The sequence below is a fragment of the Mauremys reevesii genome, linkage group 1 (genome assembly GCF_016161935.1).
Source record: "Mauremys reevesii isolate NIE-2019 linkage group 1, ASM1616193v1, whole genome shotgun sequence".
Lineage (NCBI taxonomy): Eukaryota > Metazoa > Chordata > Testudines > Geoemydidae > Mauremys > Mauremys reevesii.
The window spans coordinates 184,566,157-184,584,734 of NC_052623.1; the positions used below are offsets into that span (position 1 = coordinate 184,566,157).

At 38.4% G+C, this 18,578-nt stretch overlaps 1 protein-coding gene across 2 annotated transcripts in view; it reads right to left on the reverse strand.

Moving 5' to 3' along the window:
* GBE1 (1,4-alpha-glucan branching enzyme 1) overlaps positions 1–18,578 on the reverse strand; it is a 298,040-nt gene that overhangs the window by 82,626 nt on the left and 196,836 nt on the right. For both annotated transcript variants that reach the window (XM_039535439.1, XM_039535447.1), the window contains exons 10-12: positions 13,578–13,676; positions 11,261–11,371; positions 6,819–6,990 (exon numbers count right to left, since the gene is read on the reverse strand). In XM_039535439.1, the coding sequence (XP_039391373.1) occupies positions 6,819–6,990; positions 11,261–11,371; positions 13,578–13,676 (382 nt within the window). The remainder of the gene's footprint in view (positions 1–6,818; positions 6,991–11,260; positions 11,372–13,577; positions 13,677–18,578) is intronic.

Below are 18,578 nucleotides of genomic sequence, written 5' to 3' on the forward strand. Positions count from 1 at the left end.
CATGGTATTGAAGGGTTGTGTGGAAAAGAAGGAAGTAGATGAAAAGAGCGTGAATTGCTAAACTACTGACATGCTGACTAAGAGCAGAACGTTACAAGAAGAATGGCTGTATCCTGTAAAGTTCCTAATACAGTAGGCAAGATTCATTTGTCCTCTCACAGTAGCTAAACAGCACTAATGTGTCTTAGGAGCCTGTTAAAATCTCAGCCTGGTATGGGAGTGGTGATGAACAAGCTTCAATTAAAGTGAGATTATGGCTCACTGCCTCTACTTCAGAGCAGAGATACTAAACAGACATTCCCCACACTAAACAAGCATTATAGAATCCCTCCCTCTTAACTGTAAATTGGTCTTTCAGAGACAGTACATACCCCACTACAGAGTGTTCTTGGATTGTCATGCTCACATTCAGCCAGAATAAGCATATGCAACTATTTTTCCTTTCTAAACCAAGCCTTTAGAAGAGCCAGATGGGTGCCTAAAGCCCCAGTGATAACTTGCAAAGCTGTAGACAGAACTGAAAAACAGGATACAAAAGGGAAGAATGTTCCTGAGGGTTTGTATTATGAAGAGACCAATTTACAGACCTTACACAATTGTCCCTATTCTCATTCAAGTTTTCATGTGTCAATGCACATGAATTGGGATTTAAGCAGTAGGGAACACAGGGAGGGAAAGGAGAGTGCCTGCAAATGATAATTGGATATCCAGAAACATGAAAAACAAGGCAAAAAGAGATATTGGTAACTTAGCTACCAATGTACAGAAACACTGGCTGCTTATTGATATCTATGATATGGATGGAGAGATATTCAATCTGAGAAGTCATATTAAAGACCTCTTGGAGAAAGCTGCCAAATTGGACTTAGTGAAAGACTAGCAATATCTTTAGGTCACAACCTTCAGATACATCCCATAGGAAGCTCTGTTTCTCTCAACAACTGTGGCGCTGGACTGCCATACAGAGTGCTCTGAAATCCAAAACATGGGTCTGACGGGTGCTGTAGTTCTTTGTTTAGACCTTCAAACAGAAATTAAGATAGTCCCGAGGGGAGCTTGGAGCAAAGCCAGACTTAGCTTCTCACCATCAGAAAAACATACCCCAGGTGCACTGATCGGCTGTGACAGGAGATATCACATGAGTTTGTGAAAGGGTTTTTATATTCTGAAGTGAATACCCTAGCAAACACACAGGTAGTTTTGGTGCCCTTGACACTTAGCTGAGCTGTAAATTGCTGACTCCAGAACCTTTGTTTCAGGAGTTGTCACTGTGGCTATGAAAACCAAAGTAGACATTTTAAGAGTCCTGCTTCAGATATGGATTTATGTAAGCATTTCAGTACTGTTGGAGAGATTGCAAGAAATACAAGGAGAGAACTTCAACTTCATCCCCCATCATACTAGAAGACTCCCACTGCTCATTCTCCTCCCCAGTACTCATTCTAGGAGGCTGCTTTCCCTGACACTCATGGCACTTTTATAAATTTAAACAAAAATAAAACAAACACAAAATCTAAAAACACAGCTACTTCAGCTTATTTTATTTGCTTGAAAAACAGCATGACACAATTATTTTAAGCGTAGTAGATAGAAGGCACTCTGGACTTGTGTTTTCCCTTCTATTATCTATTGTAAACTTTTCTCTTTTTACATACAGTACATTTTATCAAATATTACATTTACTGAAAAATTTCATTTACACTACAAGCATACACAGTATTAAGCTCAGCCTGCACTGACATTCCAAATTTAACATGCAAAGTCGACTTCCTGCAGTTTTTCTAACCTTACCATGCCAATACATGGCAGTGACATCTCTAATTTAATAAAAACATTTTCCAAACACCTCCCTCCTTAGCTAGCGTACGTAGTATTGTGGAAGGACTAGCTGATGTAACTTATTTCTATTTTGATTCCTGCATTCCTATATTTCGCATAAATATTTATTACCTTCATTTTTCTGCACTGTCAGAAAACACTTTATTGAAAACAATGTTGTTCAAGCTGAATAAAAAGCTTATTAAACATGCAAAAATTATTTCACATTATCTGTGATATATTTAATATAGTTTATAAACTTCATAGAGCATAAGAACGTAAGAATGGTCATGCTGGTCACATCATTGGTCCATCTAGTCGAGTATCTGCAGCAGTCAATGACAGAGGTTTCAGAGGGAATGGACAGAACAAGGAAATCATTAAGTGATCAGTCCGATCATTCAGTCCTAGCCTCTGGCAGTCAGAGGCTTATGGACACCCAGGACATGGAATTGTGTCCCTTACCATCTTGGCTAATAGCCGCTCAGGGACCTATCCTCCCTGAACTTGTCTAATTCTTTATTGAACCCAGTCATATTTTTGGCCTTCAAAACATCCCCAGCACAACGAATGCCACGGGTTGACTGTGCATTGTGTGAAGAAGTACTTCCTTTTGTTTTTTTTCAAACCTGCTATCTATTCATTTAATTGGGTGACACCTGGTTCTTGTGTTATGTGAAAGGGTAATACTTGCCTATTCATTTTCTCCACACCATTCATGATTTTATAGACCTTGGTAATATCCCCCCAGTCGTCTCTTTTTTAAGAGGAACAGTCCCAGTCTTTTTAATCTCTTCTTATATGAACACTGTTCCATACCCCTAATCTTTATTTTTTGGACCCTTTCTGTACCTTTTCCAATTCTAATACATCTTTTTAGAAATGGGGTGACCACAACTGCATACAGTATTCAAGATGTGGGCACAGCATGGATTTATGAAGCAGCATTATGATATTTTCTGTCTTATCTCTACCTTTCTTAATGGTTCCTAACATAGTTAGCTTTTTTGACTGCCATTGCGCATTGAGCAGATGTTTTCAGAGAACTATACACAGTGATTCTAGGATCTCTTTCTTGAGTGGTAACAGCTAATTTTACCACAACATTTTGTATGAATAGTTGGGGTTATATTTTCCAATGTGCATTACTTGAATACATAACACTGAATTTCATCTGCCATTTTGTGGCCCTATCACCCAGTTTTGAGAATCCTTTGTAACTCTACACAGTCAGTTTGGACTTACCTATTGAGTAAAATTTAGCATTGTCTGCAAATTTGCCACCTCACTGTTTATCCTCTTTTCAGACCATTTATGAATAAGTTGAGGAACACTGATCCTAGTACAGATCCTTGGGGGATCCTGCTATTTTACCACTTTCCATTGTGAAAACTGAACATTTATTCCTACCTTTTGTTTCCTATCTTTTAAACAGTTAATGATTTATGAGAGGACTGTCCTTCCTATCCCACAACTGCATACTTTGCTTAAGAACTTTTGGCATGGGACCTGTCAAAGGCTTTCTGAAAGTCCAAATACACTGTCATTGGATCACACTTGTTCATATGTTTGTTGACCCCTCTACAAATTCTAATAAATTGGTGAGCCATGATTTCCCTTTACAAAAGCGATGTTGACTCTTCCCTAAAACACCATGTTCATTTGGTGTCTGATCATTGTTCTTTATAATAGTTTCAACCAGTTTGTCTGGTACTGAAGTTAATTACAGGCTGGTAAACCTGCCAGGATTGTTTATTTTTAAATGCTCCAGAGGCAAGCAGATAAATAAATAAATTAGCGTTACATTAGCTATCCTCCAGTTACATGGTACAGAGGCTGATTTTAGTGATAGGCAAAGGTTTCTAACTAACTATCAAAGGAGTGAAGTTTTGTAACAGCCTTCCAAGGAGAGCAGTGTACAACAGACCAAAAAGTCTAACTAGCTTCAATATTAAGCTTGACAAATTTAAGGAGCGGGCGGTATGATGAGATTGCCTACAGTGTCATGTAACTGATCTGCAACTGTTAACAGCAAATATCTCCAACAGCCAGTGATAGGACACTAGATGAGGAAGTTTCTGAGTTACTACAGAGAATTCTTTCCTAGGTGTCTGGCTGGTGGGTCTTGCCTGTGTGCTCAGGATCTAATTGATCACCATATTTGGGGTTGGGAAGGAACTTTTCCCTGGATCAGATTGGCCGAGACCCTGGGAGGTTTTAGATTCTGTTACCTGAAGTCTTTAAATCATTATTTGAGGACTTCAGTAACTCAACCAGAGGTTATGGGTCTATTACAGGAGTGAGTGGGTGAAGTTCTGTGGCTTGTAATGTGCAGGTCATCAGACTAGATGATCATGATGCTCCCTTCTGATCTTAAAGTCAACAAGCCTATCTGGTTTTGATGAATTTCATTAATGAATGTGTTCCAAACCGTCTACTGACACCTTAATCTGGTATGATTACTCAGATTTATTTTTATTTTTATTTATTTTTTTAAGGTGACCAAAGTTGTGATGAGGCAATCTCCCTCACATCCTCTCCAGTCAAGACTGATGTAAAGAATTCATTTAGCTTCTCCACAACGGCCTTACCTTCTTTGAGTGCCCCTTTGGCACTTTGATCATCATGGCGCCACTGATGGTTCAGCAGGCCTCCTGGTTCTGATGTACTTAAAAACATTGTTGCTGTTTATTTTTGTGTCTTTTACTAGTTGCTCTTCAAATTCTTTTTTGGCTTGCCTAATTATACTTTTACACTTGCCTCTAATCATCACTTTTAGCCAGGGTGGCATTTTTTTAAATTTTTTTTTGGTGGGGGTGGAGGGGGTGAAGCAGGCTTTTCTTGCTGTTTTTGTTCTTTTTTTTTTTTAATTTGGAGTATATATTTAGTGTGAGCTTCTATTATGGTGCTCTTAAAAAGTTTACATACAGTTTGGAGGCATTGCACTCTTCTGACTGTTCCTGTTAATTTCTGTTTGACTAGCCTCCTTGTTTTAGTGTAGCTCCCATTTTTTAAAATAAATGCTGCTGTCATGGGTGGGTTTATATGGTATGTCCCCTCTACAAGGAGGTTTAAATTTAAATTACACTAGCGTTGCTATTACTGAGTGGTTCAGCTATATTCAACTCTTGGATCAGAACTTGTGCTCCACTTCAGACTAAATCAAGAATTGCCTCTTTCCTTGTGGGTTCCAGGACTAGCTGCTCCACGAAGCAGTCATTAATGGTGTCTAGAATTTTTATGTTTGCATCCCATCTCAGATGACATGTACCCAGTCAATATGGGGAAAGCCGAAATGCCTCCCTGCGTATTACACGGTCACCATCACCATCCTGGTCAGGTGGTCAGCAGTATATTCCTACTGCTATACTCTTATTATTCAAGCATGGAATTTCTATCCATAGAGTCTTGGTAGTTTGATTCATTTAAGATTTTTACTATATTTGACTTTTTGCTTTTTTATCATGTACTCTGCCATTCCCTCACCAGTGTGACCTATTTTGTCATATTTATACCCTGATATTACTACGTCCCATTGATTATCATTCCACCAAATTTCTGTGCTGCTTAGTAGATCAATATCCTCATTTAACACCAGGCACTTAAGTTCACCCATCTTAGCATTTAAACTTCTTGTATTTGCATATAAGCCATTATAAAATTTTGAAAATATTTAGCTGTATGCCTTCATTCGACTTTCTCTTCAGCTCCTACCTGTACTGTAGCAACTTCTATTCTCTCCTCTTTGCTAGGATATAGACTATTCCTTTTAATAAATCCTGCACTAAGAGACATCTCTATCTGAACTGCATGCTCCTTTGGACCAGTCAGCTTTCCCCCAGCCCTTAGTTTAAAAACTCCTCTATGACATTTTTAGTTTTACATGCCAACACCCTTGTTCCATTTTGGTTAAGGTGGAGCCCATCCTTCCTCTACAGGCTCCTCCTTTCCAAAAAGGTTCTCCAGTTCCTAAAAAATCTAAAGCCCTCTTTCGAACATCATTGTCTCATCCACTCATTGAGACCCTGCAGTTCTAATTGGCTCTGTCTGTGGAACTGCAAACATTTCAGAGAATGCTGCTATACAGGTCCTGTACTTCAATCTCTTACCTACCAGCTTAAATTAGGCCCCTAGGACCTCTCTCCTACCTTCCCCTATGTCATTGCTACCTACATATACCACAACCACTGGTTCCTTCTCAGAACTGCACATAAGTCTGTCTAGATGTCCTTATTCCTTCATGAAGGAAACAATATATTGTATCCACCATAGATTATGTCCGTTATATCCATCATGAGGTTTCATATGGATGTAGATAGGTATTTGTGGTTCACATCATCTGCATGATGAAAATTGTGTGTGTGTGCATGCACACACATTATATTATATATATATAAAAGTAATCAAGGGATGGAAATGAATTCACATGCTTTAAGACTATACCCTCTTGAGAATTAGTGAGTGTCTATAAGTAACCATTATAGTTGTCCTCAGCTAAAAAGTTGGTGGACAGCATGCACAGCTTTGAGAGTTAGAGGGAAAGAGAAGGTAGGCAAGTCTTTTATTTGAAGAGTGTTTTTGTGTTTGTGAAACTCGTACTTCAATATTAAACTGAAGCAATCTCAGAGTTGCTATATAAATGGTAATTTAAGTAACAGGAAGTTACTCACCTTGCAATAACTGAAGTTCTTCGAGATGTGTGTCCCTTTGGGTGCTCCTGTAATGTCAACTACTTTAACACTTATTGAGATTAAAATATTTTTTGTAAACTCTAGAATGACTCAATTTAAATTTTCCTGTTGTAGACTACACTACATCTTAAAAGAGACTATTGTCTTTTGAAACCAGATTAAAAAAAGTCAACTATGTAAAAATATATAAACTGAAATCTCCAACGCTGTGATAAATACTGCAATTGCAGGATGTTGTCAGGTCATTTTACTTCATCACAAAGCCTACACGACAAAAGAAAATGGAGACTTTTAGCCAAGATCACTTACCCATGAAGTTGAGATAGCCCTCTCCTCCAAGTGCATGAGTAATGAGGCGAATCATTTTATGAAGCTGTATTCCACGATCAATAATCGGAGTGAGAGGTGAAAGTACACTCATATTTGTATACATCTCTGCATCCATCAGCCGAAATGCCAACGTCTTATCACCAACAAGGGCCTAGAGTAATAAAGGAATGGAGGAGGGGACAGGGTGGAGAGGAGAATCCTCAATTTGCCAAAAGAGCTTCTTAATGCAAATTGTTAAAAACAATGTGTGTTCTAGATCAAATGACAAGTACATTGGATTAACTATAATAAACTACAAGAGTTACATTTTAGGAGCCTCAGAGAAAACAAGACAGGAGATAAAGATTACTTAATAAAGTATCTGGAACAACATTCAAAAGGGATATTAACAAGGCTTCCAATTTAAGGATTCTTTAGTGAACAATGTGAATGCTTTGTGTACACACAGCTAAAGATATACAATTGTGTTTTTAGGATTTCAGCCCAGAGAGAAAAATTAGGCTTCCAATTCTATCTGAAATCAGCAATTGCATGAAGCTATTACTTCTGTTCAAATCAGCCTAGTTCAAGTTACCCCTTAATCTATAGTAGTAAACACTGCAAATGTTTTGTCTGTTTAGCTGAAGATTTCCATTTGACTTATTTTTGAAGCCATTTCAAGTAGATTTTTCAGACAGGCTTACACATTTGCTTGATTTATTGGTTCAGTAGCAATTCCAACATTTAAGCCATTTATAAACTTAACTGTGTGTTAAGTAGGTATTCAGAAATCGAAAACTGAATTATCAAAATAATCTTCTTGTTTATAGATACCAGAAGATGCATTTTTATGTAAAGATGATTTAAATACAATTCTTATTTCAGTACTTTAAATTTAGTATCCATTTTAGTAGCCTAGACAAAGGAAATCACCCCCTCACACACAAAGAATTGACTGTCATACAAACTCAGATTTTGTATAACAGAACAATATGTACTTAATAGTAAGTAAATCAAAATGAGCACTGCACATATTTATATTGTACATGCTAAATGAGTGTTTTGCATGTATTGTGTTTTATATGCTACAACCCCCCCACACACACACACACACAAGCACTGCATTTGACAGAACGGCTGTAAGAGAGACATGGTACTCAGTAAAATAATTAACTTGATAACTACTGTACTTTATGCCACAGGATAAGTATTAATCAATTCTGTGATTAGGGCTTCCTTTCTCTCAGCCTACAGGAGAACAACCACAGAAGTCTTTTGCATACATGTACATAGTACAGAAATGGAAAAAGCAGCCATAAGACTATTTTGAAAATTCAAAAATCCATTGAAATGCTGTATTGTGTAAATATTTCCCAAGATTTAGAGTACACTTGTAACATATGCATTACACAACTATAGCATTATCCCCATTTTATAGCTCTGGAAATGGGGACATGCAAAAATTCTGGCCCCACTGAAGTCAGTGCAGTTTTGCCATTGATTTCAGTGGAACCAGGATTTCACCCAAAGTGCTTTGATGACAGAGCATGAGCATCAGAAGATCACTTGCTGTGTCCACCAGATCAAGCAGCTGTTTCAAGGCCGATGAAAAATGCCTAGTTTTGTAGAAAGCATGTGTAAACATTGCAACTAGCTATTTATTCAAATGCTACTAACGTTGCTGTTTCAGATACCCCCAAAAGCTGTTGCCTCCATAGCTTGTTAATGGTACACTAAATCTTTATGCATAGATAGCACAGAATAGGGTATTCCTTCCATCAAGCACTGACACTTATTCTAGAAAATAGCTTATTGGAACAAGAATATTGGCAAATCTATTGAAGGAAAGATTACTTCATTTATTGTTTAAAAAAAAATTGCTAATGTCTATTCCTATATAAAAACAATGTCCCATAAATGCTGTCTAACCCGGTTTATTTTAGTACAGCTTTCAACTGAACATCCAAGGATTGATGTAAATATACTATTTTGTGTGTTCACAGATGGCTATAATTTGGGTTGAATCAGTCCAATTTCCATTTTATACCCTATTTTGAACTTTCATTTTCTCCTTTATACAATAGGTTGGGTAGTTAAAAACGCCATGTTGGAAAGCAAGCCATTTTCCCAGTAAATAAGTTCAAACTAAGATAATAGAAGTAAAAGCTTATCTCAATTTTCTCAGTATAAATGGTTTTTTTTTAAATGTCTGCCATCCAGTTATGATTTTTAAGATGGAAAACAAAAACACTGAAGCCTAAAGTCTAACATAGCTGTATAGGATATTGAAAACACAAAGAAAAAAACCCACAAAAAGAAAACCACCCACAAAAAAACAGTACCGGGTTTCAGTTTACCAGGGAAAGAGTCTGTCACGACAAACTGGTTACTTCATTTGCATCACTGTCCATAGTTAACTCAAAAACATACTGTAGCAGACAGAACTTTGCAGAAGAATAAAAGCTATGGGTTTTTTCAGTCCAAATTGTGTACTATTAACTATAATGTTCAAAACAAAATACTTTGCTATATGAGAAAATAAAAACAACAGACAGGATCCAGTCCATAATATGAAAATTTAAAAAAAGAGAGTATTGATATTTTGTGATCTAGGTTAAGCAGCCATTTTTCCACATGAAAAATCCGGATGGGGATCCAACTTCCAAGGGAATGAATAATCACAAAATAATATGCCTTTTGCAGTAGAATCCACAGTCCCAGTCAAGATCAGGACCCCAATGTTCAAAGCACAGTGAGAAGCTCTGTGTAAAGAGCATCAGCTGGCTTTAGAGAGGGGAAAAACAAGCAAGCAAGCCTATAAGGTGGGGACTTCTGGGTGCAAAAGGATATAGTGAAACTAGAAAAGGTTTACAAAAGAGAAACAAAGAAAATCAAGAGTATGAAACAGTTTCCATATGAGGAGAGACTAAAAAGATCAGGGCTGCTTAATCTACAAAAGAGACGATTAAAGAGGGATATTACAGAGGACTATAAAATCACAAAAGATGTGGAGAAAGTAAATAGGGCAGTGTTATTTACCCGTTTCCACAACACAAAAACCCGGGGTCATCTGATGAAATTAACAGATGGCAAGTTTATTGCAAACAAGAGGAAGTACTTTTGCACACACCACACAATTAACATGTGGAACTTGTTGCCAGGGATGTTGTAAAAGCCAAAAGCATAGTTGGCTTCAAACAAGAACAAGACAAGTTCATCAAGGCTAGATCCATCAGTGGACATTGGCCAAGATGGTCACGGAAGTAACCCCATGCTCAGAGTGCCCCTAAATGTAGGGAGCCAGAAGGAGAAGACAGGGCTGAATCACTCCAACACTCCCCCTCAACTCTGATACTGGCCACTGTCGGAGATACGATTCTGAGCTAGATAGAACATTGGTGTGACCCCGTATGACAATTCTTATGTTTTTCAACTGAGGAAACTAACCAGATACTTAAAGAAGGCTTTCAAATTATTTATAGCCTAAATAAAGCCTCTTTCAAAGTCTAAGAATTTGTTTCCATTAACAAAACAATTTTAAGAGATATGTTTGATGGATGAAAGACTCCAACATGTCCTATAAACAGGGGAAGCTTCATTTACAGTGGCTGTAGAAGGTATCAATATGGCTGGCCATTTTGGTATGTTCTCACTGGATACAAATAAAAATAAAACATTTGCTGTACTCTGGGCCATACAGTCTAGAGTGACCCAATCACATTTAAACAGATTTAACTGGGTTTGATCATGTGAATATCAGCCAAAAGGCTGAAGACTTATTATCGAAAACTTAAATACACACAAAACCAGAAAATTCAAAAATGACTCTCAAAGCAATCTTATCTTAACCTACATTAGATTCAGCATACATAAAGCATGCATTTAAACAACATACATAGTATTAGAGACTATTACATATATGCAAGTAAGCTGATGTACACTTGCTGTGGGACTTTTATTTACAGGACTTCGGTGCTTTGAAGTTTCCAGCCTTAACGTTGCCTCTTCCTCTTTCATTCCCCAACCCCAAATAAATTGCTAAAGAATGATTAACTAGAAATTAAATTAGCACCTGGTTCTGCAGCTCTTACACTGGTGATTCTTCCCCTTGAAGACAATGTGATACTCACATGAGCACTGTTTTTGTGAATTAGATTAACAGAAGGACTCCAGGTGGCAAACCATATTAAAAAAATATATATATATAAACCAAAATTGTCACAAATTTTTGGTGTTCCACTTGATTTGCCTTAACAAGGCCAGGATTTTCAGATTGCGCTGACCACTCACCCTCTGAAAGTCACACCCCCTTTATAAAATTGTCCCAAAAGGCACTGGGCACAGAAAAAAATCTTGACTATGGTATTCAGTTTTTGCACTTACTTATGTAAAACATACTAATTTGCTCCTCCATACAGTTTTTATCAAAATATTTATAGTACCTGATCATGGCTCTCCGCATATGCAATGTATTTCTCTTCATATCGTCTGTTTGTCAGCGTATGCACTATATTGCCCATATTCCAGTCTTCATCTTTCAACTCTTTAATTATCTGTTAAAGGTAATTCCAACATTACTTTTGTTTCAACTACACTGCATTCTATATTTTTTCCATGGCATTTAAAGTTTTCCCTAAATAGTAAAATGGTGGTATTATTCTTAGTCACTCCTAATTTAAAAAACAACAAAAAAAACCCAAAAAACTAGGAGTGATGTGCTTCCCCTATTTGATCTCCCAAATGGGATTCCTTTCTGAACTCACTTTAATACTATTTAGAATTTCTAAACCCATGTTTCATGTTTTCTGCCATATCAACTGCCAACTTTTGATTAATAACCATAGCATGTCAACATTATTCAAATTAATCTCTTTTCTGCTTTATAAAACATTAAGGGATACTTGGCACCATTTTAATGGTCGACTACACAGAGTAATTTCAGTGTTGAAGCCCTCTCTCTTCTTTGTTACACAATATTTCATAAGCCTCCATTGACTGTTTTTTGTTGTAGTTTAACCTTAAAAAATAAAATCATTTCTGAAGAATATCAATTAAAATGGTATATTAAAAAATTTCAGTAATATATCCAGGGAGTTTAACATTACACTATATTGTTAAAAACCACTGCAGCAGCCACCTGGCATGCAGTCAAGGAAGTACAAATTAACAGATATGTAAACAGACTAACCTGCTGTTCCATGCTAAATACTTTGATCACACAACAATGAGAAGGTAGAAACCATTACTCCAAAGTCACTAATTATAAGAAAATTCTCAACAAACTGGGTTTGGCTTAATAGAAGCATACATGGCATATATCTTATTAGCCTATTTTTTGGAATGAGTATTTCTGATTTATGAGAAAACAGATGTTGTTGACCCTCCAGTGGAGTTAGGAATGGAAACAAGCAGTAATCTGAAAAAGACGCATCACTTGTTCAATTGTCAGCAGAACTTGTTCAATTCATATATCAATGTTCTCGTACGTGATATAAAGGCACCAAAAGGTACCTTATTGAAAAGTCAAACAGCTTTCTTGTCTCCAAGAGGCTGGTTTGCTTCTTACTACTCTAGAGACCATCCATCACTCCCTACCCAAAACCGGCTCAAGAAAGCTGATGGAAAGAAAGCTCTAACCAGTCCTCATTAGCACTGGTTGTTACTTGCTACTCCAAGGATATACTTACAGAACTTCATGAACATCAGCTGGGGCTTGTTGGTGACATGACTTTCAATTGAGAAAAACATCCCACACACCTAATGGCGTTTACAACTGTGAGTTTCAGGACACCACCCCCTCCCTGTCACACACTTTTGCGAGTAAAGATACTAAGGATAATGAAACTCATATTTTATTTTTCTTTAAGTTACTCGCTGCTCTTATTGAGGTCATTAATGCTCATATGGAATATTTATTGCTTTAAGATGATCATGGTATCATTAGGGATTTGCTTCTAATCTTGCACACAAAATCTTACACAGTCTAATCTTATGTCTAATTGAAAGACCAATTCTCTGAAGGGTCTGCCAGCCTTTTGAGATTGTTTATTGTTTTATTCCTTTTTTGGGGGATTCCTTGTATTAAGGAGAAGGTGATTTAAATCCATTTCTTATATGAGCTATTGCAGTTTGTTAAATGTATCATTGCTCTTTAAGCACATTTACAGTTTTTTTATTCTTTTTATAAACATTGTAGTGGTTGTTGGTGTGTGGCACAGCATGTTCTTGTGTATGTATATGTTTTTTGTTGTTTACTTTTTAAGTTGTGTTAGATAAAAGTTGCTACATTCAACTTACAGAGGGCTCATTTCATTATCATATCTTGTACATAAATATACAATTATTATATACACATGTTTATTTCAATTTTCAGAGATAAAAAGAGCTGTTGCAAGAGATAGGCTTTTGGGATAGAACTTAAATCCAACAAAGCTGTCTATGCTCACCAGTACAAAGAAAAATAAAATCAACCAGAACACAAAGACCACCCACCAACCTCACACCAAAAGCCCCAGGTCATCAAAAAGAAGGGCCTGAGCCATAATGGTGGCATGACTCCCTAATCCAACCTCTGGAGTCCTGGCTAGAGACTATAAAGATTTTAAAAAGTGTGTGCGTGGGGAAGGTAGTGAGCAGAGGGAACCGCTAAAACTGCAAACTAATGTATTCAACAGAACAAAGTTACCTGTAGTATTTAGGTTTATTTATATAAACATACCTTAATAGCGGAAAATACAAAAGCGAATCTTGTTTTCTCACCTGTATCCATTTATCTGGAATTGCCATGGCCAGCCGATAATCAAATCCACCTCCTCCCTGGGCAACAGGGCAACAAAGAGCTGGCATTCCAGAAACATCCTTGAATAAAGAATACATTGCAACATTATTTTGCTAAAACTTCAAGTGGTTCTTTACATTTTCCACCCTAAGAAAGCTTCCTGTTAAAAAAAGGCATCAGATATCAAGTTCCAAACATTACTGCTATACAAAGTCTACAGGTGCAGAGCATACAATTACACTTTAATGTAATGCTGGTAGTTTCTGAGCTGAGGGTGAGACTCCCAGTTTAAGGAGACATACCCCACGCTAATTCTGAATGAGCTAGTATGCTAAAAAGAGAGTGTAGCCACGGGAGCGCCGGGGCTAGTCACTCCAAGTATGAGCTCATCAGAGACCACAGGAATTTACTCAGGGCAGCTAGCCCTTCCTACAACTTGCACTGTCATAGCTACACTATTTTTAGTGTGATGAGAGCTAGCACTGATTTATTTATTTATTTTAAGACTACTTGGATGTATGTAAACTAAATAATCCAGTCAACTAGCTCTAACAATTAGGATATGCTCATAAAACTCAATCCCAGATTCCTTACCTTGAATCCAGTGGGATAATTTCCTTTAACACTTTAATGGAAGTGCCCAAGGAATTCAAATCAAAAACACGGATTGAAATTCTGATCAGCGTTGTTCTCTCCCTTAAAACGTAATTCAAGCTTGTAAATGTATCATTTATTGAATATACCACATGACTGGTCACTTTCATCACATAGCATTGTTTCTGAAGGGATGGCCCCCACTTTATAAACACAGAAGAAATTTCCAACCCTTCAATTATGGCATATCTCTAAAAATTTGTGATTTTTTTTTTTTAACTATTGGGTGAATAAAAGATTTTCAAACAAGCTGTAAGAGTATTTCCAGCGCAACTTTTGCAATGTCAGCACACATTTTGCCACATTCAAAAAAGTAACCACAGTAAGCCACATTTCATGTGGGGAAAAAAAGCCTTTTTGCTACATTTGATCTACTCTAGGAGAAAGCTGCCCCAGTTTAGAAGATCCAGGTGGATGGTATATGGTTAAATGCGATAAAGTGATCGAGGACCTTGCATGGGGATTTTTCACTTTGATTTTAAACACACTCTTGTGTCTTCTATTTGGTATAATGTTTTCTGTAGCAGACTTGAGAGAAGTTTCTGGGTATGTCTACACTTCCTGCCGGATCAGCGGGCAGCAATCGATCCTGCGGGGATTGATTTATCGTGTCTAGTCTAGACGTGAGAAATCAATCCCCAAGCCCTCTCCCGTCAACTCCTGTACTTCACCACCACGAGAGGCGCAGGCAGAGTGGATGGGAGAACAGCAGCAATCAACTCACTTTGGTGAAGACACCATGGTAAGTCGATCTAAGTACGTCGACTTCAGCTACGTTATTTCCCCAGTGTAAACCAGGGCTAAGTGTGGATATTTTTATTTAAACACAAATGTAAGGAACCCTGAAAGTGTTAAAATTGGTTGACAAAAGAGTTTCTACACTAGTCACAAGATTTTCTACACTTCTGGGCTCTTCCCATATGGATACCTTCCTATAAGGTGAACAGAACCAACGAGGTCCATGGAAGTAGTTCTCCCTTCCCAAGCAGTTAAGGCAGTGTGGAGGAGGGGAGTCTAACAGCTCTCCTAAGTTGGTCAGGCACATGGCATTCATGGCTGCTCACCTGCTGAAACATGCAGGGCAGTCTCTGGTAAGCAGGGCCAGCTTTTTTGCCACCCCAAAGGGCAAAATAAATAAATAAATAAAATAAAATAAAAAAAATAAAGCCGCGATCGGCGGCAGCTCTACCGTGCTGCTTCATTCTTCAGCGGCAATTCGGTGGCTAGTCCTTCCTGGGTACCTGGATTCGGCCCTGCTGGTAAGTTCCTGACAGCATGATGTTCTGAAGTCTATGAGGCTTTGAGCTTTGCCAACCAAGTAACTACTGTTCTCTCTCAAGCTAATATCTACAGTTTTAAGTGCCAGAATTTTTAAACATAAAAACTTGACATAACATATTTGTCTACAGCAGTGGCATAAATAGAAACATTAGTGCTAACTTTGTTCACATTTTTAAACTAATAGCTTATGCATACCACTGTGTTTAGATTTACAGGCAACTCAAGTTTGAAGTGTAAAAACACATTTGCTAGTTGGAATGGAGCAATACATTAGATATCAGGCCTAAAATTTCACAGAGAAGTCTGATGCTTTCCTATACCTGAAACTACTAATGGATTTATTTGTAGCCTTCCAGAAAATCAATGTTTTGCATGAAGTGTCTGATGTAATTTTGGTTATTAACATTTGTTTTCATTATTACCAAAATCATTTAATTCTCACTTTAAATGAAAGGCTGAAGGAAGGAAACCTTAATCAGCCAACATACTATCTCCTTCTACACTGTACTCCTGTCTGGCAGCAGTGTGTGTGTCATCCTGCATGGTGCGAAACAAAGAACAGAGGACATTAGTAGCCTAACAGGCTGGTCCCAGTAGCACTATTTGGCCTATAACAACTTCTATTAGCACCAAAAAAAACCCAGAGATGGGTAACCAGCCATCCAGATGTAAGGCAACTTTATAGGTACAGTTTTATTTTTTTTGTCGGCGGGAGTTGAAGGATTCGGTCAAAAAAGGAATCTTACGACTCTGAAAGTTACCTTGAGCATAGAAATTATTAAGGGAAAGCTAGATGGGGAATACACAGAAAATTACAAAATTCTTTACTTAAAGTGATCAGACAACTCTTCAAGGAAGATACGACAATATGTCATACTCTAGACAAAACTCTCTTCTCATGAGGTACTTATTCAACTGTCATTACATGCAAGCACAAATTCATGATAACCATTTTAATTTAAAATCATATCAATAGTTCCTCCACCCCAATCTCTTTCTATCATTAGCATGTGGTTCAATTCCACATTTTGTATATAGACTCCCCCTAGACAGAAAAACGATGTATTGAATTGAGGTACCGTAGTTTTCAATTTAAAGAGAATAAATTGAAGACCAATCTTGTTTAAAAAAAATCTTAAACCAGATAATACAAACAGGCTGAATTCAAAGTGTCACTGGTAGGAATGTTGATAATCTGACTATCATTCCCTAGATGATGAACCAATTTTACTTGAAGTGAACAGAAAGATCAATATAGCCACCTTAAGTTTTATGCATCAAATAATAGCTTCTTTTCATCAGTTGCTATTTTTGATTCCTGATGTCATTATGCTCTTAACAGCACTTTGGTATACAGTGGTCAGTTATATATTAGGATGCCACATACAACTGAAATTAGCCTTATTTTATTTTCTGAAGGCTGAAATTGGAATTCTTAATAAAATAGTGTGGATTAAAAAATAGGTCTTCACATTCCTCATGACACATCAGATGCATCCTGCATGTGTCTTTTCTAGGTGGCTGGAATGAGAAACAAACAAACAACAAACCCAGATGCATTACACAGTACTATTATACTAACCAAGAAATTCTTATGAGTTTAGAGTTTCTTTTTCTTAACATAAATATCAGTGAAAAACACCCAACGGTCAATTAACAGAAATTTACTGCTTTGGAGTTTGATATTACCATTAGCTATTCTGCATGCCAACAATCTTTTGAAACCAAAAACTGACCATTGACAAGGCTAACAAGGTCTTGGCAGCAGGGGCAACTGAACTGTTTCCATGTAGACTGCAGCGTATGCATGCCCAGTGAGAGACGGATGGCGCAAGTGTTCTTTAACCCATGCAGCCTCGTATCAGTCTGTTCCAAAAAGAGACCATTCCCATCCAATAGGAGGTCCTGGATAAAGGTCTGCATCTCTTGGGACAGGCAGGCGGTCTGAAGTCAGGAGCTGCACCTCATGACCACCACTAACATGACAACCCTAGCTGCCGAGTCCACCGCATCTGTAGAGAGCCCTTCTCCACCAGAGTGCCAAATTCCCAGGCCAGACTCTGAGGGAGGGACTCCTTGAATTTATGGAGGGAGTTTCATAACTTAAAATTGTACCTGCCCAAGAGAGCCTGATGGTTCACCACCTGGAATTGCAGGCTGGCTGTTGAATAAATTTTTCTCCCAAAAGGGTCCAGTCTTTTGGCTCTTTACTTTTGGGAGTTGAACTAGTGTGCTCCTGCTTGTCCTTTTCATTGGCCACAGAGGCAACCAGTGAGCCCGGAGTTGGGTGGATATAAAAGTTATTTGAACCCTTTGGCCAGGACAAAGTACTTCTTCTCAACCCTTTTGGAGGTAGGAGGGATGGACTACAGGGTTTGCCAGAGGACCTCGGCAATTTTCAGGATCTTGTCATGCACCGGTAGTCATGCAAGGTGCCCGCATGCTCGGCTATCTCCTCCATCTGTCGGCCCAAGTTCTCAGCCACCTGTCAAAGCAGGGCCTGGTGATCTTTAAAACCCTCAAGGGTCCCACGACTGCCTCATCTGGGGATGAAGATGATGACTATATTGCCAGGGGAGGCTCTGGCACATCATCCCCCATGGGAGAGGGAAGTTTTAGGGTGGGCATTGTCTCCTCTACCCCAACTTCCAAGTAGGTCTCATGCACTGAGTCTGCTGCTGCTGGTGACGCCAGTGTTGGTCTGAGGCAGTGGCAGATGAGCAGTGCGAAGGGAGCATCATCACAACTGGCATGCCCCACGCACTCCAATAAGGCTACTGGCCATGCTGCCAAGGTAGCGCCATAGACATCAATGAGGCGTCAGGTGCCCATTTGTGCCAGTGATGTCTTAGCGAGGGGCTGAACTGCCCTTTTGTGCCGGAGGAATCCCCTTCCAGTGACCACAGAGGGGCTGTTGACGCCTGTGTCTGCCTGCTGACCGTCGCTGCCGGAGACCGGTATTTGGAATGAGAGGATTGGTGCCAATATCAAGGGGACCAGGGCCAGGGGGACTGGAATCATGACGGGGAGAACTCCCACAGGGCAGA